Genomic DNA, 22212 nt, shown 5'->3' on the forward strand with positions numbered 1-22212 from the left:
AATGTCATCTGGGCAATCTGGGAATTTAAGGCAGCAGTCCCTGTCTTCATATATAAAGAAATCAGAGGTATATACTGTTGTGCTTTCACACACCCTATATAATTTGACACCATACCTGGCACATTTAGATGGGATACACTGCAGGAAGGAAAGGCAGCCCTTGAAGCTCATCAGGTACTCATCAACTGACAGGGTTTTCTCCGGTTATATATATTTTTAAATGATTCTTTCAACAGGGGGATTAGGGGCCTCAATTTATGCCCTGTATACCTGTGCACGTAGGCGGCAGCATCCACATGGAGCCCTCTTTTCCTAATCTCTTTCTTTTCCCGCAGACTCCAATCTCGTCTGCAATGTCATTTGTGGATGGGCTTCGGGTTGGACAGCTTCCATTGACTTCAATGGAAGCCATCTGTGCGGGAACAGCACTTAAAAATAGAGCATGCTGCAATTTGTTTTCCAGAACAAAAGGTCCGCAAATGAAATCCACATGCTTTAATTCAGTTGCAAATGCCCATGTTTCCCTATGGGCAGCTTGATTTGAATTTAATGAATGGCTGAGCGCTGCCTGTGATTGGATGAGCGCTGTAACGAATCACAGGCAGCGTTTAGCTGTCGTTCAATGAATGAGCTTCAGTACAGTGCCGTCGAGCCAAGCGGCTAGATGCACTGAGCCCTGACATTGGCGCAGTGGTGACTGTGTGTGTATATGTATATATATGTGTGTATATATATATATATATGTGTATGTATATATATATATATATATATATATATATATATACAGCAGCTAGGATGATTTTCAGGGAAAGGCTTATATTTAAAGCCCTCCCCGAAAAATCACTGCAGGGGTTGCTGACATCCCACTGCTCTCAATAGGGCGCAGGCAGCAGCGGTAGCCCCATTGAAAGCAATGGGCATTGACCTTTGTTCACGTGCTTTCTTGGCACATCCGTGCAGCGCTGTTTTGCACACACATATGCGCTTGTAAAACAACGACCGTGTTAGCGAGGCTTGGGCTGCTTTTACATCTGCATTTGGGTTTCAGTTTCCTGTTCTGTTATGGGAACAGGAAAGTGGAATCCTCTGACTGAACGGGTCTGTCTTATGGCGAAGGATTGAGTTTAATGGTGTCCATTTGGTCTCCGTTCAGCTGTACAGCATTTTATCGGATGAGAAGCTCCTGCATACAGCACCATCTATTCTGGCATTTTCTGCCATATCTGTGCTGAATGGAGTTTCCAAACATAGATGTAATATCAGCCAACAGGGTGTGTATTCATTTGCATACGCTATATTAAGAAAGGGCAGGCACTAATATGACTTTATTATATATCTATAGATAAGAAAGGTAGCATCTCTGGTGTGTTTGTGCCGTGTGAGTACATGATGACATAAATTCAGACAGACACAAGTGTGTAGGCTCAACACCTGCTGTAGTTTGAAGACAGCAGAAGTTTCTTCGGTGAGTACCTGCTTTACTACTCATATAGATATCTGGGTTGTTGCAGTATAAGGGCTTATTCAGATGACCATATGTGCAATTGTACACGCATCAGCGTAATGCATTTGTGTCATCAACGAGAGAGATTAGTGTACATGTTGGTGCATAGTACTGTATTTTTTGCACACGCAGGGCCTGTTCACATGCCCGCGCAAAACATCCTTCCCTGATTCAAACTGCTATTTAGCCTAATGAGGTCCAGATGTGTTCTGTTTTTCATTGATTTTCACTGTGTGTTGTGCATCTGCACTCGTATTTGCGTTCTTTCCATAGACGTCTATGGGGGCTTTTGCTGAATAATACACAGAAAGAGAGAACAGGACCACAAAGGTCATGTTCTCTCTTTTTTAAAAATGCGTGTGCTAAACACTTTTCTGAAAACTAACTCATTGACATGAATGGGTTCTGTTTTCTGTGCATTGCAAAAGTGAGCACAAATACGGTGATCTGAAAAAGCCCTAAGACTTGTCTGGCTGTTGTTCTCCACAGTTTCCTTTGAAACTACCATTTGTATCTGGATCTCTGGTTTTCGTGGTGACTTTTCTTGGCCACAGTTCATCATTTTCAGTTCTCCGTCTGAAGCTGTAGCTGTAAAGTTGTTTACCAAATAGCTGCTAATTGCCTAGAAATGAACATATATACTACTAGCTGATATACCCGGCTTCGTCCGAGTTAATTTGGTACTGGCGTTTATCTGGTGTTCACGCGGAAAATCTTATGAAGTCGTAGTTACTTTAGAGATACAGAGGAAAAAAATATGTTAACCATTTTGCATGGTTCTTTGCGTTACCCAGGAAACACCCTGTAGAAGTAACCATGCGACGTTTCCTTTATATAAAATGACATCAGGAAGTGAGAGAATTAGATTACTTACTTACAATTTGGACGCTAATTCTTTTGTGCTTAGAATTGAATAATCAAGTTGGGAACAATTAGCTTATCCTACTTATGACATAATCAATGCCCGTGCCAAATTTCAAATTACTATGACATCGGGAAGTGAGAGAATTAGATTACGTATGTAAAATTTGGACGCTAATTATTTTGTGCTTAGAATTGAATAATCGAGTTGGGACCCATTAGTTTTTTCCTATTTATGACATAATCTATGCTTGTGCTAAATTTCATGTTTCTATGACATCGGGAAGTGAAAGAATTAGATTATACATACGTAAAAAATGGAGGCTAGTTCTTTTTCGCTAGAATTAATCGAGATGGGACCCCTTTACTTTTCCTATTTATGACATAATCTATGCTTGTGCCATATTTCATGTTTCTATGACATCGGGAAGTTGGAGAATTAGTGGCGAGTCAGTCAGTCAGTGAGTGAGTCAGTGAGGGCTTTCGTCTTTATATATATATATATATATGTGTGTGTATATATATATATATATATATATATGTGTGTATATATATATATATATATATATATAATGTCCAGACATGTACAGTACAGGGTGGGCTTCTATCTTTCTGAGACACAGGTATAAGCTATAGGCCACTCTCCTACATGCGCTTGTAAAATGGCTGCGTTTTTTAATGCGTTTTCAGCTGCGTGGACTTGCGTTCATGACAGTGTTTGACTTCGTTTTCTGCACAGTTATAAACACCGCCAAGCAAGCTGAAAATATCAGAACTGAAACACATAGCTGATTTACCGCAGACTTTGTTGTATATTTTGGCGCTGATTTGCAGAAGATTTTACCTTTTCAATTGAATTCAAATTTAAGGGTTAAAATCTGCTGCAGAATCCATGACAAATTCTGCAGCAAATCAGCAACCTGTGAATGTGCCATAAGGCCTCCCTCACACAGGCGTTTTTGTACAGCATTTAGCGCTGCGTTCTCAGCGCTGTGTTAAATGCTGTACAATGCTCCCATTCATTTCAGTGGGGCTGCTCACACACATTTCAATGCTGTCCTTTGAAAGTGATTATATGTTTTATTTTTGGCCATTTTCATCCCTGTGTTGCCCATTTAAATGAATGGGCAGCAGTTTAAGCACTGCTGAAAACGCTGCCCAACTTGGTACGTAGGCAGCGTTAAACGCAGGTTGCTACCCTAATTTTCGGGGGCGGTGCTTGAAATATAAGCCATACCCTGAAAGCTTGCAACAGGTTCCCTTCATAATGTAGCTCTGTACTACAATTGGTGTGCAGCTGTATTGTGCCTCAGTATGGCAAGATATGTAGTATGGCACACAGAAACAAAGCGCTTTCTTTTAAATTACAGCGTGATGATTATTAAACTAGAGGTGCCTCCTGATTCTCGCACTGTCACCTCCTAAAGCCAGCACACCAGCATTGATTGCATCGGATTCAAAACTGCAGGCTGTGCATGTGTTCCCATAGAGATTGGCTGGCCTCTATAATATCGTTCACATTGCAGACTAAGTTTGTCTGCAGTCGCTCCTTCCCAATCTGGGCTGGGTTGAGTGGATGGCTGCATATAAGTCTAAAGTGAACAATTTAGCTCCTCCAGTTTATAGTCTGGCTCGCTGCCTTTTGTTACAGTCTACAGCGATTGTGCCTACCCTACGGCGATTATGCCGGCCTCATGGGGATTGTGCCTCTGGCGATTGTGCCTGCTCATCGGCGATTGCGCCTGCTCTGCACCTTATCAGGTACTGTATTTTTGGCTTTCCAGGAAATATGCTTTTGTTTTCCCTCTCACCTCTGTTATTTCCCATAGAGATTAAAGGGGTTGTCCCGCGAAAGCAAGTGGGGGTATACACTTCTGTATGGCCATATTAATGCACTTTGTAATATACATCGTGCATTAAATATGAGCCAAACAGAAGTTATTCACTTACCTGCTCCGTTGCTAGCGCCCTCATGTCCATGGTGCCGTCTAATTTCAGCGTCTAATCTCCCGATTAGATGCGCTTGCGCAGTTCGGTCTTCTCCCTTCTGAATGGGGCCGCTCGTGCCGGAGAGCTGCTCCTCGTAGCTCTGCCCCGTCACGTGTGCCGATTCCAGCCAATCAGGAGGCTGGAGTCGGCAATGGAACGCACAGAGCCCACGGTGCACCATGGGAGAAGACCTGCGGTCCACCGTGGGTGAAGATCCCGGCGGCCATCTTCGCAAGGTAAGTAAGAAGTCACCGGAGCGCGGGGATTCGGGTAAGTACTATCCGTTTTTTTTTTTTAAACCCCTGCATCGGGTTTGTCTCGCGCCGAACGGGGGGGCTATTGAAAAAACAAAACCCGTTTCGGCGCGGGACAACCCCTTTAAGTGCGCTGATGTTTGGGAGTGAGAACAGAGAACTAGGCAAGTAAAAACAGATCCAGACTTCTGGGAACCTGCCCCCTGAGCACCATGACGTGGTTTTTGGTGCTGATAGGTGGTGACTGGCTCCCTACAAGAACACAGCCTCCGTGCACATGGCTCTGCTGTGTACATGAGGCCTAAGTCTATTTTGTAGTATAAATACATTGAATTCTGCATAGAATGGAAGCTAATAGCTGTTTTTACATGGTTTTAATCATATTTATGCTAATGTATTCACTTTCTTCTTCCACAGCTTAGTCATTGGACATGGCAACTGTGTTGAACCAATTAAAGATTTTCTTGTTTCTGCTGTTATTGGCAGTCCTAGGCTTCATGACCATTTTAGACGAAAAAAGCGCCTGCGTAATGAGTTTCTTCACCTGTAAAGATGATTTGTCAGTCACAGCAAAGCAAACATTCAGATCCTACAATGTAATCCCAAGTGCTGTTCTTCGGCAAGGAAATGGTATAATATTTGTGGAGACCACAGATAGAATGGACGAACCACCCTTAGTGTTGTGCTCAATTGAATCAGCAGCCCAAGTGTATCCGGACAGACCAGTGGTCTTCTTCATGAAAGGACTACATGACATAATCACCGAGAAGGATGAGAAGAAAGCCCGAGAACGCTTCCCATCCCTGTCATCCTACCAGAATATCTACTTTTTCCCTCTGCGATTGGAGAAATTATTTGCGGACACACCATTTCTGCCCTGGTATGAGAAGGTAAGGAACGGTAGATGCATGTATACTATTTAGGGAATTGTGTACATACTAGTAGAAAGCCTATCCCAGGATGGCGTCTACTGTATGTATTAAATATGTGATATATATATATATATATATACACAGTGGATATAAAAGGTCCCCTTCTTGTCTATTGTTGATCTTTTCGAAGCAGATAGTCTTCATCTCGTTATACCATTCTAGGACAGAGGGGGTTGTACTATCTCTTCAATATCTAAGGATCAAGATTTTAGCTGCATTTATAAGAAATAAGAAAATTGATTTGTTCTTCATTAAAGAGCCAGATGTATCCAAGTTCAAAAAGAGAGGGAGGAGAGAGAGTAATATTAGTTTTGAGGCAGAGTACGCTTTGTATTTCCTCCCAAAGTGGTCTTATAAGTGGGCATGAAAACCAGACATGTACATACTAGCCTATATTGTTTAAGCATCTCCAACAGAGGGGGGAATAATCTGGATGTATTTTGTTAAGTAATACCGGGGTTTTGTACCACCTAGATACAATTTTATAATTTAATTCTTGAAACCCAGAGGAAGATGATGCTGAGTGCGAGTTCTGTAGGATTTTCTTTATCTCGTCTGCAGAGAAAATAGTATTTAATTCTGTCTCCCATTGGTGGATAAAGGAAGGTTGCTGATCGTTCTGCATCAGTGCCCTATATATTTTAGAAATTGCATTTTTAACAGGTATGGACTTCCACAATAGTTTGTGGAATAGAAAGTTCAGGTCTGTGCCAATAATGTCTGGAGAGTGAATTCTAAATCTGTCCCAAATAATGCGTAGGTCTTTGTCTTTGAGGAAGGTCTCCCCCAGACGATAAAAATAGGTTAGTCTCTTGTGTAATTTTCTGTTTGAGTGCTCTAAATTCATTGGAGATTAGTGGGAGGAGGAGAGCAAAGTCACTTATCTGGGGTATGAGTTTGTGTTTTTTATTAGTTTTATGCCATATATTAAAGGTTAGTTGGGTGAAGGGGTTTTAAATCTCTTTGAGTTTGATTTTATGGTATTGACTGGCCCACAGTAGAGGTTTCTGATTACCATGTAGAGAAAAACATTCCAGCTCCACCCATAATTTGGATTCTGATTGGCGGGTCAGATCAACCAGATGGTTCAGGTGTGAAGTCATCCTATATTTTGAATTCTGAGAGGCCGATGCCACCTGATCACTTTTCTTTTATAAGGGATGCTTGCTTAACTCTATGACCCTTCCCCTGCCAAATGAATTTTTCTATTAGGCATTTCAACTTGGTAAAGAAGTTATGTGGGATTTCTCTTGACAGGGTTTGCAGTAAATACAGAACTTATAGCAAGCATATCATTTTAACTAGATTCTTCCTGCCGAACCATGAGATGGGCAGAGAGCTCCAAGAAATTAGATCTTTTTCAATATTCTTCATCAGGGGTAGAAATTTTCCATCAGGGGGGTATAGGGAGCACTTTGTAATGGACACAATAAAGACATCTAATGATGTCATTTTTTAATCAAGGATGATTCCTGCGTGCTGTGCTGCTTGTTAAACAATTCTCTACTTATGGTACTTTGAGTCCTCCTTGGAGTCAGGATGACTTCCCTGCAGAGCATGGTATGATGGTTGTGCTGCTGGAATCTTTACATTCTTGTAAACAGGGGTACAAATTTAAGTTGTAAAGATCTGTGAGGTTTGGGGGTATTCTTGCCCCTAGATAAAGAGTACTTTGTTTACTCGTATTTTTAAATGGTAAAATTTTGGAATTTTCTGTCCAAGAACCCGTCTCTATATTTATATTTAGCAGTTCTGATTTGGATAGGTTTCATTTAAAGCTAAGTATTTGACTGAAATTTCAAAATTCTTGCAACATGGGAAGGATTGAGTTTTTTTAGGATCTGGGAGAAAAAGCAGCATATCATCTGCGTATAAAGCTGTTTTAAAGCTGCATTTCATACCAATGATTTTGCTATTCTACCTAATTTTCCCCAGGAGCGTCTCCATAGTAAGTACAAACAACCTTGTCTAGTTCGGTTTGGATCTGGACTGCGAGGGAGGGTTTAAAGTTTATTTAAATTCTGGCAGAGGGAAGGGTGTACAAGGCCATAATCTTATCTATAAATAAATCTGGGAAGCCAAATTTTTGGAGCCATTTTGAGGAACGACCAATCCACCCTATCAAAAGCCTTCTCTGCATCAGTGGTGTGAAGGGCTAATGGTGATTTGTTAAATTGAGCTAAATGCAATAAGTTGAATCATTAACATGTGTCTTTTGTTTCTCTGTTTGGTATGAAGCCATTCTGTTCTGGGTTGATTAGACTAGGTAAAATTGGTTTCATTCGGTTAGCTGGAATCTTAGTGCACAGCTTAGCGTCATTACTAATTAATGATATGGGCCTATAGCTACTACATAAGGTAGCATCCTTTCCCTCTTTGGGGATTAAAGTCGTGTGAGCTGTCAACACCTCTTTTTGGAAAGGGTTTCCTTTGCTAATTGAATTGAAATACTATATTAGATGCAGGAAAGGATTTTTTTGAAGATTTTGTAATATAATGACCCGAAACCATCAAGATCTGGGCTTTTGCCATTTGGACTTGTCTGAATACTTTCCCCCACTTCTTGAGGAGTAATCAGTTTATGAAATATTTCCAATTGATTTGTGGGTATACAAGGGAGATTAACAGAGTCCAAGAAGTTGCAGATCCTTTGGTATTTATCTGGTAATGACTCTATGGGACCTTTGATATTATATAAATTGGTATAATATGCATAAAAGATTTTGAATATGTCCGAAGTTAAAAAATGATAAACTACATTATATATCTTTAACTTTGGGGATAAAAGCATAGCGCATATATCTTGCAAAGAAGAGGTACTTCTCCAGTTTTTGGTTGAGGAGCTTCTTTAATTTAATGCGCAGGTTGAAAAGGTCCTTTTTGGGGTGCTGTGAAAATTTTTTGTTGCAGGTTTCTATATGCTTAATCTGTTCAAGAAGATATATAACTTCACACTCTTTTTTTCTTCCTTGCGCCCAGTTCAATGAATAAACCTCCTATTACAGCCTTATGGGCCTCCCACAGAATAGAGTGGTAGTATGGCTCCAGAGCATTCTCCCTGAAATAATGCTGTAGACCCTTGTGTATATATTCAGTATCTTGTTTGTTTTTCAATAAATTATCGTTTAGTAAGCAGTTGGATGCAGACCTCCTCCTGGGGGAGATAGACAATCTAAAGAAAACAGGGGCGTGATCTGAGTAAAGAATAGGCTCATTAAATATTTTGGAGACTGTATCCAACAGTGAGTGTGTGATGTACATGTAATCAATTCTCGAGTGTTTTTTATAAACCAGGGAGTAAAAGGAGAAATCCTTTGTGTCTGGATTGAGTGCTCTTTATGGGTCCACCAAGTGGAGATCCGCCAACAGCTTCTTTTTAAAAAAAAAACATTTTTTTTTTATTGAAAGAATAAGAGAGAGTTGCCAGAGCAATTAGGGACATTCGGATCTCGCAGGACCCGGATAAAACATACGTGTAGAATACCAACATAAGGGATAGATTCAAAATAGTCAATCTAACGTTTCACACTCATATAAAACATTGTACTGGCAAATTTGAAGGGGAAATGGGGTGTAGGGCTGTCAGGTGCGGAGGAGGGCAGTAGACGGAGGGGGGGTGGAGGGGATAAGGGGGAGGGGAGATGGGGGAAACAAACAGCAAGTTGTAAACTCGTTAACAGGCATGGAAAGCGAGGTAGGTCATTGTAGCTGGTAAAAAGTCATCTAATACATTAATTTTCTAAAATGTTTCTGTTTCCCTGAAATTGGATCCAGGGAGTCCAGAGGGCTTTGAAATTGTCCCTAGTCCCCGACTCCCAGTCCAGAACCTCTTCGAAGTGAAATATTTGTTTGACCCTTTCCCTCCAGTGGGATAGTTATGGGGATTCCTTCTCTCTCCAGAAAAGCGGGACCATGAGCATGGCCGCTGCCAACAAAATTGTCGGCAAGCTTTTGTTTGAAGGTTTAAATTGATAAGTGGGCAGCCAAATCAGGATCTCCTCCAGTCTAAAGGAGAAGGAAGTGTGGCATATTTTATTAATAGAATTAGTGACTGACTGCCAAAAGGGATTGATATTTGAGCATTGCCACCATATGTGTAGGGCGGTTCCCTTTTCTTTCTCGCATCTCCAGCAGACGTCTGATGATGTAGGGATCGTTTTTGATGTTATAACAGGGGTCCTGTACCACCTAGTCAGGATCTTGTAGGAGTTCTCTTGAATTCTAACACATCTGGAGAAACCGTGTGAGTTTTTCAGTACTTTAAGAGTCTCCTCCCTGCTGAGGTTGAGTCCCAGCTCTCTCTCCCATTACCTGAGAAACCAGGGCCTCTCATGAGAGGTCTGTAAGAGGAGGCCTTTGTATAGACTCCCTACTAGTTTCTTCAGACGGGAGGGAGATGTATGTTTCGAACCAGAGGGGGTCCATCAGGTTGCTTAAGTTAGTTGTCTGGAACTGCCTCAAGGAGTGATAAAGACCTGATCTGCTAAGGAAGTTAAGGGCAAGGTGAGGAAAATTAGTATCCAATTGCATCTTATTTGTGAATTTGGGGCCTTTGAGAATGTTGAAAATTGTGATATCCTTGAGTTTATCCCAGATCCCCTCTACCCGAAGTGGTCTGTTCGCTAGAATGGCTGGGATCAGGGAGGCTTGGGTCATAGGGGGTAGGGATTTTTCTTCGGTCGTCCCCATACATACTGACCTAAGTACTCTGATTGTACTCTTTGTGATAGGGCTGAGAGGAGTATGTTTGCCCAGAGGAGGCCCATATGCCCAGAGCAGGACCTGATTTTGCCTACCAAGTATAGTTCGTTCTAAACCGAGGGTAGGTGAGGTAATCTCATTGTCAATTAAGGAGATCCACCTGGCTATGTGAATCACTTTGTGATATAGTTGAAGATTTGGAAGACCAGCGCCTCCTTGAGGGCGTTTTTGTATAAGATAAGAGAACGCTTGGCGCGATTTATGCCCATCCCATATGAAATTTCTAAACAGTTTGTGTACTTGTGAAAAGAAAAAGCTAGGGATCTCTATTGGGACTGAATGAAGGATATAGATGATGGGTGGGAGTATATATGTGGAGATAAGATTCTTTCTACCTAACCATGGAATTAGTGGCAGGTTAAATTGTTTGAGTTGATTCTTAACTTTTTAAATCAGCGGGGTGTAGTTGGCGTCGTAAAGGTGAGAGGGATTGGCAGTTAATAAGATGCCCAGGTATTTGATGCATGAAGGAGGCCATCTAAAAGCGAATAGATTTTTAAGATTGGTAATGGTATGGAATGGGGCAGAGACATTCAGCACTTCTGATTTATCATAATTAATTAGAGATGAGCGAGCATACTCGTCCGAGCTTGATGCTCGTTCGAGTATTAGGGTGCTCGAGATGCTCGTTACTCGAGACGAGCACCACGCGGTACTCGTCTCGATTAAACGAGCACTGACCATTGAATTCAATGGAGCCGGCAATACAGCCGGCTCCATTGAAAGCAATGGGCTGCCGGCGATTGCGGGATGAATTGTCGGGAAGGGCTTAAATATATAAGTCCTTCCCTGCAATTCATCCAGAAATGTGTAAAAATAAAAAAAAATATATACTCACCTTGTCCCGGCAGAATGATGTTAGCCCATTGAATTCAATGGAGCCGGCAATACAGCTGGCTCCATTGAAAGCAATGGGCTGCCGGTGATCGCGGGATGAATTGTCGGGAAGGGCTTAAATATATAAGCCCTTCCCTGCAATTCATCCAGAAATGTGTAAAAAAAATATATATATATATATATATATACTCACCTGGTCCCGGCAGATGGAGTTCAGCGCGGCCGACAGCAGTCCTCCTGAACTGCTCTGAACAGCTGTGAGTAGTATTCAGCAACTGGGGATTTAAAATTGATTGGTCCTGCTGAGCCAATGAGAGGCAGCAGTCACTCACCCATTCATAAATTCATGAATGGGTGTGTGAGTGAGATCTGCCTCTGATTGGTCAGGCTGTGACCAATCAGAGGCAGCTCATTCAGCAGGCGGGGATTTTAAATCCCCGGCTGCTGAATACTACTCACAGCTGTTCAGAGCAGTTCAGGAAGACTGCCGCCGGCGGCGCTGAACTCCGTCTGCCGGGACCAGGTGAGTATATATATTTTTTTTATTTTTACACATTTTTGGATAAATTGCAGGGAAGGGCTTATATATTTAAAGGGGTTGTCTCGCGGCAAATCTCAAAATTTTACGTTACCCCATTCCCCCTGTCACCCCCCTGGCATAAAATAGCAAAGTAAAACGTTTTTTAAGCCGCTTGCTACTTACCGATCCGACGAAATAAGGACTTTAAAAAATCTTCTCCCAAGATGGCCGCTGGTCCTTTCCCAGGGATGCACTGCGGTTTTCTCCCATGGTGCACCGCGGGTCTTCTCCCATTGTGCACCATGGGCTCTGTGCGTTCCATTGCCGATTCCAGCCTCCTGATTGGCTGGAATCGGCACACGTGACGGGGCGGAGCTACGCGATGACGTGTAGAAGGGGGCGGAGCCAGAACCCCGCTCGTGCCTGGACCGAGCAGAAGGGGAGAAGACCGCACAGCGCAAGCGCGTCTAAGAAAGCAAGAAGACATCAGAATTAGACGGATCCATGGCGACGGGGACGCTAGCAACGGAGCAGGTAAGTGAATAACTTCTGTATGGCTCATATTTAATGCACAATGTACATTACAAAGTGCATTAATATGGCCATACAGAAGTGTATAACCCCATTTGCTGCCGTGAGACAACCCCTTTAAGCCCTTCCCGACAATTCATCCCGCGATCGCCGGCAGCCCATTGCTTTCAATGGAGCCGGCTGTATTGCCGGCTACATTGAAATCAATGGGCTAACATCGTTCTTCAGAGGAGAACGATCTTTATGCTGAAAGTGCGGGGGGGGGGGGGGTCTCACTATTGTGGCTTAATAGTGGGACCTGGGAACTTGAGATGCAGCCCAACATGTAGCCCCTCGCCTGCCCTATCCGTTTCTGTGTCGTTCCCATCACTTTCTTGAATTTCCCAGGTTTTCACAAATGAAAACCTTAGCGAGCATCGGCGATATACAAAAATGCTCGAGTCGCCCATTGACTTCAATGGGGTTCGTTACTCGAAACGAACTCTCGAGCATCACTGAAAGTTCGACTTGAGTAACAAGCACTCGAGCATTTTGGTGCTCGCTCATCTCTATAATTAATTTTAAAATTGGACTGTCTGCCGAAGAGGTCAAATGTACCCATTAGAGCCAGAATAGCTTTTTTTGGTTAGTGGTGAAGACCAAAGGCCGCTGTGGTGTGTGTAGAGTCCCCTACCTTGAGGCCCTCAGAAACCGGATTCTACCTGATTTCTTGGAGTAGTGTCTCCATCATGAGGATGAAGAGGGTGGGGGATAGAGGGCAACCTTGTCTGGTTCCGTTTCCAATAGAGAAGGGTCTCGACAGTGATGTTGACCTGGATTCTGGCCCACGGGTTTGAGTACAAAGAGAAGATGGCTCGGATGAAAGAAGGCGAGAAACCAAACACCACCAGAGTGCTTTCCATGTAATTCCAGTCGACCCTATCAAAGGCCTTTTCGGCGTCCGTGGGAATCAGAACCAGCGGGAGTTTGTTACATTTAGCATAGTGCATGGCGTGGATTGCTCGAGTCGTATTAAGTTTCCCCTCCCTGCCCAGGATGAAGCCCACTTGGTCAGGGTTTATCAGTTTAGGGAGAAAGGGGGCTATTCTTTGGGAAAGTAGTTTCGCCCATAATTTAATATCCACATTTAATAGTGAGATGGGACGATAGTTACTACATTGATCCGGGTCCTTTCCTTCTTTGGGAATTAAAGAGATGTAAGCCTCTAAGGGCTGTTTCGGCAGGGCCGAACCAGAGAGAAGGGAGTTACACAGTTTGGTTAGGAATGGGATTAGTATGTTTGCAAATTTTTTGTAATAAAGGATTGGGAGCCCATCAGGGCCTGGGCTCTTTCCATTAGGGATGGAAGCCAACACCTCAGCTACCTCCTCCTCTGTGACTGGACATAGTAGAGATGAAGCGTCTTCCTCGGTCAGTCCCGGGAGTCTTAGGGTGCTCAAGAAATTGAGTGTGGCCTCCTGAGGCAACTCAGAGTCCCTGCGTAAATTGTATAGAGCTGTGTAGTATTTTTCGAATTCTCCAGTCATGTCCTCTGTGGATGTCACTACGGTTCCTGTGGGGGCCCTGATCTGTAAGATAAAGGATTTCTCTTTCTGTTTTTTGATAAGTCTCGTCATTGTTTTTGAACCTCTATCTGTGTGAATGTAAATTTTGTATTTGGAGGTGAACAGGGTCTTTGATGATTTTATGTTTAAGGCATTTTTAAGTTTGTCCCTTAAGTCTTTGAGTTCCAGAATAGTGTTGTTGTTAGGATTGTTTTTATGTGAGGTTTCTTTATCAGAGATTTGAGTAAGGAGGGAGTTGGTCTCCTCCTCTCTTTGTCGCTTAACTCTGGTGCCTAAGGCTTATGTAGGCCTTGTGTGCCTCCCACACAACTGAGATGGGCATCTCGTGACAGATGTTAATTTTAAAAAATTCTTCTAACTTCTCAGCTAAATGAGTGCAGTTGTCTCTCCCGTTTATAAGTGTAAGGCACCAATTCCACTCTCTCTTCGGCAGACTGTCCACCAACAGGGAAAAAAAAATGGGGGCGTGATCCGAAACAGTGATCGGGCCAATCAGTTGAGGTGACTAAGTTTATAAATTTACCTGATATCAGGAGGTAGTCAATTCTATGGTAGGTTGCGTGAATGGGGGAGAAGTATGTATACTCTCGGAGCCCGGGGTTTAGTAGCCTCCAGGCATCTCGCAGGTTCAGTTCTGACATTAGGCTCCTCAGTCTGAGGCTCTGTTTTCGAGAGGTCGGAGCAGAAACTGAGGTGGTATCAACTGATTGGTCTAGGACTAGATTGAAGACCCCTCCAACCAAGTGCACCAGTTCCGCAAATCCTTTGAACTTGTTCAGGATCCGTGTTAGCCACGGAATATGATTTTTATTAGGGGCATACAGGTTGGCGAATAATATCATTTTGTGTGCCACCGTTCCTTTTTAAAAGAAGTATCTACCACCCGGGTCCAACTCCGAACTAACAGGAATGAAGGGGATATTTTTACTGATTGCAATGGAGAAACCCTCTCGATGCCGAGGAATGCGTGCTGTGGAACCATTGACTATAATTGTGGGTTGGGAGGTTGGGGATGCGGTTATGGCGAAAGTGAGTTTCTTGCAGAAACACCACCTCTGAATTGTATTTTTTCAAGAGAGAGAAGGTCTGAGACCTCTTCTGGGAGTTATTCCAGCCTCTGACATTAAATAAGATAATTTTAATCTCTGCCATGGATCAGCCTCTGGGAGTTTAAGCTTAGATGCGAGTTTGCTTTTTCCTTGCCTATTGGGCTAGAAATATTCCTGCTGTTTCAACTTTTAACAATAACAAACTCCACATAGTGTGGAAAAGTGAGGATATGTATTAAACACAGAGTATGGGGAGGGCCAATCCCAGGGGGGCCTCGGGCCCATTCCTCAATCGGGTCCGGAGGTGGGGAAAAATCCCCATGGCATCTCCCAATCTCTGCGAACTTGGGGGGTGGTTGGACGAACAACTTTTAAGGTGAGGGTACCCCCGAAACCACATACTTATCTAGCAAGCTATTTAAACAATAACATAATCAGATTTTGCGGACTATTACAAAGGAATGTAAATAAAGAAAATGGCACAGATATAGAGCACCAAACATAAATCAGGAGACTTAAAGTATACAGTAATAGCACAATAAGTAACATATATACCTGAGCCAGTGCGGCGGGCGCATGAAGCAACCGCTATCTGGCCTGGGTGTCGTGTCGTCCCAGCGGTGTGAATGATGGGGTCATCCGTCTCCGGTTCCTCCCCAATGCCTCTTCGAGGAGCCATCGGTGGACGTGCTAAGCTGCAGGGAGGGAGAAGGGGAAGGGGGGGAGAGAGTGGGGAAGAGGGAGAGAACGGGAGAGAGAGTCACCCAAACTGCTTAGTGGAGAATTAGAGAGAGAGAGACCGAACCTTAGGTCTCAACCTGTAGTCTCTTTTTGTGTCTCTGAGTTCTAGGGGCTCTGTTGAGTAACCAGCTCTCGGGTTTCTTCAGTTGGGGCAATTGATTTTTAGTCTGGCACGGTAGCCACGATAGTATGTCAATTGGAGTTATCTCAAGTTTCTCCCATGCCTTTTCGAGATCTTTCCATGTCCTGATGGTTATCTGCTGGCCATCTTTGAAGGTAGAGGGGCCAAACGGGAAGAGCTATCTCACCGGTAGCTTTTTTGAGCGCAATGCCTCCGTCAATGGTTTCAGTATACGCCTCTTGACCAGCGTACTGGGAGCAATGTCCTGAAATAAGAGGATTTTACTATCTTCGTAGACAATCTCACGCACGTCTCTGGCCTTCTGTAGGATAGCCGCAGTGTCCAAGTAATTTAGCAGGCCACAGATGAATTCCCTAGGTGGTTCCCATGGCGAAGGTTTGGGCCTCAAGGCCCTTTGGATATGCTCTATTACTATCTAGTCTGCTTTGTCTTTTCCGAGCAAGGACTGGAAGATATGTACAGTGGCCAAGTTTAATGCCTCATGTGCCGTGGATTCTGGTAGGCCTCTGAAGCGAATGTTCTTTCTTCGGCTTCTGTTTTCTTGGTCCTCAATTAGAAGCATCACATGGTTTAACTGGTCTTGCTGCTCCGATAGGGTGGACTGGAGGGCTAGATTGTGCTGTACCAGTTCTTGATGCGCATTCTCCAGGTGCTTGACTTCTTGTTTGACTTCTGATTTTATATCTGCCAATTCTTTCATGACCGGGGAAATAGCTTGGGTCAGAATTTTTTTAAGGAAAGAGTGGGAGATCGGGTCTCTGTCTGGATCTTCAGTGTGTTCTGAGGTGACTGAGGCGCACTCTAAATCTGAGTCCTCCGTATGCTGTTCAGCTGTATTATAATGCGAGGATTTCTGTTTTTGTGCCGCCGGGGAACTGTGTTATTTCTTGACATATTTGTCCATCTCGGTTTGGTTTTTACTGACTCTGGGTGTTTCTACTTGATCCTTGTGTCTGTCTTTTCCAATTTTCACCATTTTCTAAAAGTGTGTTAAAGTACTTCGCTGGGAGCTGATAACTCAAAACTATGCGACTAAACGGTGCTCATCTGGTTCGCTTGTTGGTAGTTATATGGCTCTCGGGGGTCTCCCTTTACATGGTGAGTAGCTAGTTACCCATATTGGGCCTTCTGCGCTTCTGCTTCACAAAGGCTGAGATTGGCTAGGTTCAGCAGGGGTACCTGGGGTCTCTTATTAGCAGCTTAGCGGAGATATTTCCGCCTTCTCGCTGTCCGAGTATTGGCAGTAACCGCTACCCCCCATCTTCGGGGGAGGTGGGTGGGTGGAGGGAGAGCAGAGCAACTAAATAGTCCGAGGGGAGTAAGAGAAAACGCGGGTGGCAATGTCTGAGGGGGTGCAGAGGGCGACACTGGCGGTACTAGTTGTGGGTCAGCAAGGGTGTAAGTGGTGCTTTTTAGGCAATTTGCCTCTGTGCTCCTGTGTGCCCCCAGCCTCGGCAGGTGTGTTTCTTCAGGGCCCTCTCCCCTGGCCTGTTCTGCAGAGTCTGCCAGCGGTGCCTGGGTGTGGTGTAATGCAGACAGATAGCCTCTGCTTTGTGCACTCACCGCTCTCTGCCCTCTATCTGCCAGGCGCTTCAGTCCCCTCACTCTCCGCGTCCACCCCCATGGTCCTTTATGCAGCTTTGCGCTCCTCGGTGCCTCCCGTCTCTGAGACTGCAGCAGTGGACCCCTGCCTTTAGCGCCGCCAGCGTCTCCGTCGGGGTTGCAGGCTGCCACAAAACCTGTACGGGGGACAGAGATCCGGCAATGCTCCTCTCACCTTCAGAAGCCCTGCCGCCTCCTCAGTCTGCGATCACAGTGCATCTCACAGACCGCACGCTTCGTTTCGCTCCCACCAGCACGGGACCCAATTGGCCACCTCCGGAGTGGTGAGTTCCCTCCTCAGGGCAGTGTGTGGTGACCTCAGCGGGTGTGGATGGGACCTCCGCTGGTGATAAACACCGTCTTTTTGGTGGGTAATGGCGGAGCTCAACCTCATGCGTCCTTCTGCCTCAGCTGCTAGGCCATGCCCCCCGCCAACATTGTCTTAATTTTTTTTTAATTTAGGGAAGGAGACAGCTGAGGAGCCATTTGAGGTGTTTAAGGTGGGATTGAGCAGGGTGTTGAAACTCATGTAATTGGTTAATTACATTAGTAAAAAAAAAGAGTCTTCATGGCAATTGGGCAGGGGGTAAATACAAACTAAGGTGAATATCTTGTCACAAATTGTACACTTGACAAAGATATACCTGCTCTCTGGGTCCACTTTGGTATTTAGTGCTTTGAATAACATCTGCCGCATGCGCGGGGGACACGGCTGCTGAAAGAGCTGAATGTGAATGGCTGAGGTGCTCAGCCAATCACAGGCAGCTCTCGCCCGTCATTCATTCGGCGAGAGATGCCTGTGATTGGCTGAGCACCTCAGCCAATCACATTCAGCTCTTTCAGTAGGGAGGGATTTTAAACCCCCGACTGCTGATACATCAGCACCACAGAGCAGGAGACAGCAGGAGAAGACGCGGCTGAGCCCTGGCAGCTGAAGCAAGATGAGTATCTGTTATTTTTGTTTTTTACAGCACTTTTACTGGATTTTCAGGGAAGGCCTTATATTTAAAGCCCTTCGCTGAAATCAATTGATGGGGTGCCAGCAGGAGAATCCTCTACCGCAGCTGAAATGTGTGACAGCTGCGGTAGAGAATTGAAGGATTCCTCTGCCGCATCTGTCACAGATGTGGCAGATGTAACAGCAGGGAATTCTCTTTACTAGCGGGGATGAAGGAAACATCTGCTGCATGCGGCAGATGTGTTCTTCATCCCCGCAGGGGACACAGAAGCGGTGGACAGGTAAGTTTATTTTTTATTTTTATTTTTTTACGCTAAAATTATATGTAATGCCCTTTAAAAAAAGCCCTGAAAAATAATGCAGGGGTGCCGGCAGACCATTGTTTTCAATGGAGCTGCTGGCAGCAGCAGCGGCTCCATTGAAAACAATGTTCGAACCTGCTTTCACGTGTGTATGCATAGAGATATTATTTTTGGTAAATTAAATGAATCCTGTAGAGATGCTCTATAGAGAAATCAATGTGATGTGATTTGCTCTAAGTATTGTTTTCAGCCACTAGGAGGTGCAATAGTCCACTAGTTGGATGTCATTAATATGAAGCTTGCGTATAGCAAAGTTGAGTTTCTTGCTGCCACCAGAAGAGGGTGTATATATTCTGAGGTGACACTGAGCAGTGTAATACAGGCCCTTATATCAGATGGGTATCTAGCTCAATAAAATATAAGGTACTGTCTCCAAACCTCTGCTGTGCTGTTGCTGGAGTGTGATGAGTGGGCACAAGAAGGTGGTCTTAGGCTGCAGCCTCTCTATGTATGTGCCAGGCATATACCTTCTGTGATGTTAGCCCTGCTTCTCAGGGGCTTGTATGGAGTCTTGCAGACCCAGAGCAGAAGTAGGTAACTTGCAGGGTCTTCAGCCCTTCACCGCCTTGTGCAACCCAGCAGTGAATCTCTCACCGCTATTTAATTTCCACAAGTTGGCAGTCGCTGCAGTGTTGGGCCCTCTCGCTGAGCCTTAGGGATAGCCACAGTAGGTTTCGGGGTCCTGGGCAAGATGCATGGCCTCCGTGCCGGCAGATGGATATGCAGTTAGTCCTCTATCTCTGTTGGGCTGCTCGGGGACCAGAAGTGTAACCTTACCAGGCCGGGTGGCTAGGAAAGTCCACGGCTTTCAATGGCGGGTAGGCTGCAACTCTCCGTGACCACCTAGGGGCACTGGCAGTCTCTCTGCACGTACCTCTCCTCACCGGGTACGCCGGGCAGCCGACGGAAGCAGTCAGAAAGTCGCTCGTATATAAAGAATAGAGGTTGTTTGTGTGGGTCTCCAGGAGCTAATCCACTTTGCGTCCGCTCTCCTCTGGTGCCCAGCCATGCCCCCCTTACAATACACTTTTTATTTTAAATTTAACAAAGAAGAAACAGAAAATACAAAAGGAATGACATACTTATGCTGAAGAGCATGTCCAGCATGAAATTATACATGTTATTGAATGCAAGATCTGTTATTAATACAGGTAAAGCTTTGTTCAAACCTTATAAAGAATAAGAAAAGTCTGTTACGGAATAATATAATATGTCATTTGTGCATTGAATGGAACCTATAACTGTAATTTGTGGTTACCATGTATAACATATTTGCTTTGAGGCCTAGGGGCTATAATTTAAGGTGTTTAGGATGTTCAAGACATGGAGAAGGTATAGTAAAGGGCATTATTGTTACATGTGCTGCTGAGACATGTTGTACTACTGTGCTTCCAGCAGCACAGCACTCTCAGGGTTAATGATTGAGCTGGCTGGGTGTGCTACTTCCTGCTGGCCAATCTCCTGGGTCTGTGCTCACATATAAACCCAGCTCCTTGTCAGTCTGTCTGGTGTTCATGAATCTGTGTCTGTTGAAGTTTGCTGTGTGACCTGCTAACTATGTTCTGTTGCAGCTTGCTGTGTGATCTGTGCCTTGCTGTTCATGTCCGTTTGTATGTTTATTTTGTCAGTTTGGTCTGCTGAGTTTGTTTGCTATGTTTGCGCTAGGTTGGCCCCTAGGGCCCTCTAGTAGATGTGTCTTGCTAGTGTAGGCACTGCAAGATACGAGGGGCCTTGGCGGGGCTTGCAGCTTAAGTTCAATATATTGGCCAATATCCTGTTCTGGTGCGTGTCTCCTAAGATCAGCTAGGGCCCAGATCCAAAGACCGCTGGGCTGCCCTTATTGGGGCAATGTCCCCGCTTAGGTAGGGCACTGTCATCTCTCCCGGTAGCACAGGGTCAGTTTGCATGAAACCCGTGTGCGTACCCAGTCCTCCCTTGGTCACAATCGTAACAATTATGGACTAAATAGGAGAGGGAAAGTAATTTAACTATAGGTTCCAATTGGATAAAAAGGAATTTAGTGTTCTGTTTTGGATTGCCACCATTTTTACATTTGTGCAGTTGGATGAGACTACAGAAATTATTTCTTCTATAGAAGCAGTCTTAAAACTTTTCCAATTCCTTGCACCTGAGAGATGGGTTACATGAAGTACAGTAAACCCTTGAGTAGCATTGCTCTTAAGTAAAGCTGTTTTCAACTTAAGTCGATGTGTCAGGGCAGCGGCGGTCCCTCAAATAAAGTTGCATTCCTCAGAAAAGGGCACCGACAGCTCCATGACCCCTGGCGCCGCTCAGTGAGCGGCGGGCAGCTAATGCCGGTCACTTCCTGCTTCTCCTGCATCAGCGCGCGCCTACTCCCCCCCTCCCCTCTCCACAGTGCACAGTGCCGGCTGAACGTTGCTGTGTCTGCCTGCCTCCTGACACAGTACAGCAGCTGAATCCCCAAAGTGCCGCTTGAACGCTGCCTGCCTCCTGAATCCCCACTGTACTGTAAAATGTACGTACTGTACAGATGAGTACAGTACAGTAAAGAAACGTTTGCAAATAAATACTGCAGTCCTATATCAAAGCACAGATAACACAGTGATAATCTTTTAATTATAAAAGTAAAAAACATTACAGGGCGTAATAACAAAATAACAGAAAAATTTGCCAAATACAATCGCAAGAAGCATATATACACACATTTACAAAACAGAAATATTTGCAAAAGTAACATAAAATAACAGAAATATTTGCAAGAAATAATAGCCAAACACATTCATATTTACAAAATTTTACAGAACCCGTACAGGAGTGAAAAACCGGTCTGGCAGAATCCCTAATCTCACACATCCCACTTACACAACAAAATTTACATAAAATAAAACATATCACAACAAAAACAAGACAAACTATTCCATAATCCCGTAATGCTGCATATTCCAACCTACTAAACAACACACATTAGTAAAACAACTATATATATATATATATATATATATATATATATATATATTAGAGATGAGCGAGTGTACTCGTCCGAGCTTGATGCTCGTTCGAGTATTAGGGTGTTCGAGATGCTCGTTACTCGAGACGAGCACCACCATTGCGTCCTCAGTCTACAGTCATTGTACAGAGTATAGGGGCAGTACTGGTGAGGCAGGGACAGTGGGAAAGGTGAAAGAGATATACGGTCTATATAGGCAGTGGGCTTTGTCAAAAAAATTGGGGAAAAATACTTGTTACCATGCAGGGCGGCGCTGGGTCCCGCGGCAGGCGCGCCCCGCTCCGATGTCGGCTCCGGCGTCCCGGACCTCTGCTGTCGGGACTCTCCCGGCGGCGTGGAGCAGCTAGCGTGCAGCGGCGTCGGCGTGTCCGCCCGTAGGGTGCCGCCCTTCTCTCCTCCACCTTCCATATGCAACAGTGGGCGAGTCAGCTCCTCCCACTCTCCGCCCCTGGGCGGAGGCTTTAAGTTAAAAGGCTGGCAGTGACCTGAGCTCACTGCCAGTTATTGGTTCTGCAAGCCTCTAGTCAGGTCTGTCTCAGTCTGATCTAGTTGCTCGTCAGTGTCCTGTCAGTTTGCCTGTGAGCGCCATCTCCAGCCTTACTCTGCTTTGTAAGT

At 44.5% G+C, this 22212-nt stretch overlaps 1 protein-coding gene across 2 annotated transcripts in view; it reads left to right on the top strand.

Moving 5' to 3' along the window:
* The window catches only part of LOC136610048 (alpha-1,4-N-acetylglucosaminyltransferase-like), a 46101-nt gene that overhangs the window by 14435 nt on the left and 9454 nt on the right, over positions 1-22212 (top strand). Inside the window, exons 1-2 of one of the 2 annotated variants that reach the window (XM_066589316.1) lie at positions 1345-1465; positions 5026-5498. In XM_066589316.1, coding sequence (XP_066445413.1) covers positions 5040-5498 — 459 coding nt within the window. In that variant the 5' untranslated portion in view covers positions 1345-1465; positions 5026-5039. Of the gene's footprint in view, positions 1-1344; positions 1466-5025; positions 5499-22212 lie in introns of those variants that run through there. The other variant, XM_066589317.1, reaches the window with a different exon arrangement.

This window comes from Eleutherodactylus coqui, chromosome 1 (assembly GCF_035609145.1).
Source record: "Eleutherodactylus coqui strain aEleCoq1 chromosome 1, aEleCoq1.hap1, whole genome shotgun sequence".
Classification (NCBI taxonomy): Eukaryota; Metazoa; Chordata; class Amphibia; order Anura; family Eleutherodactylidae; genus Eleutherodactylus; species Eleutherodactylus coqui.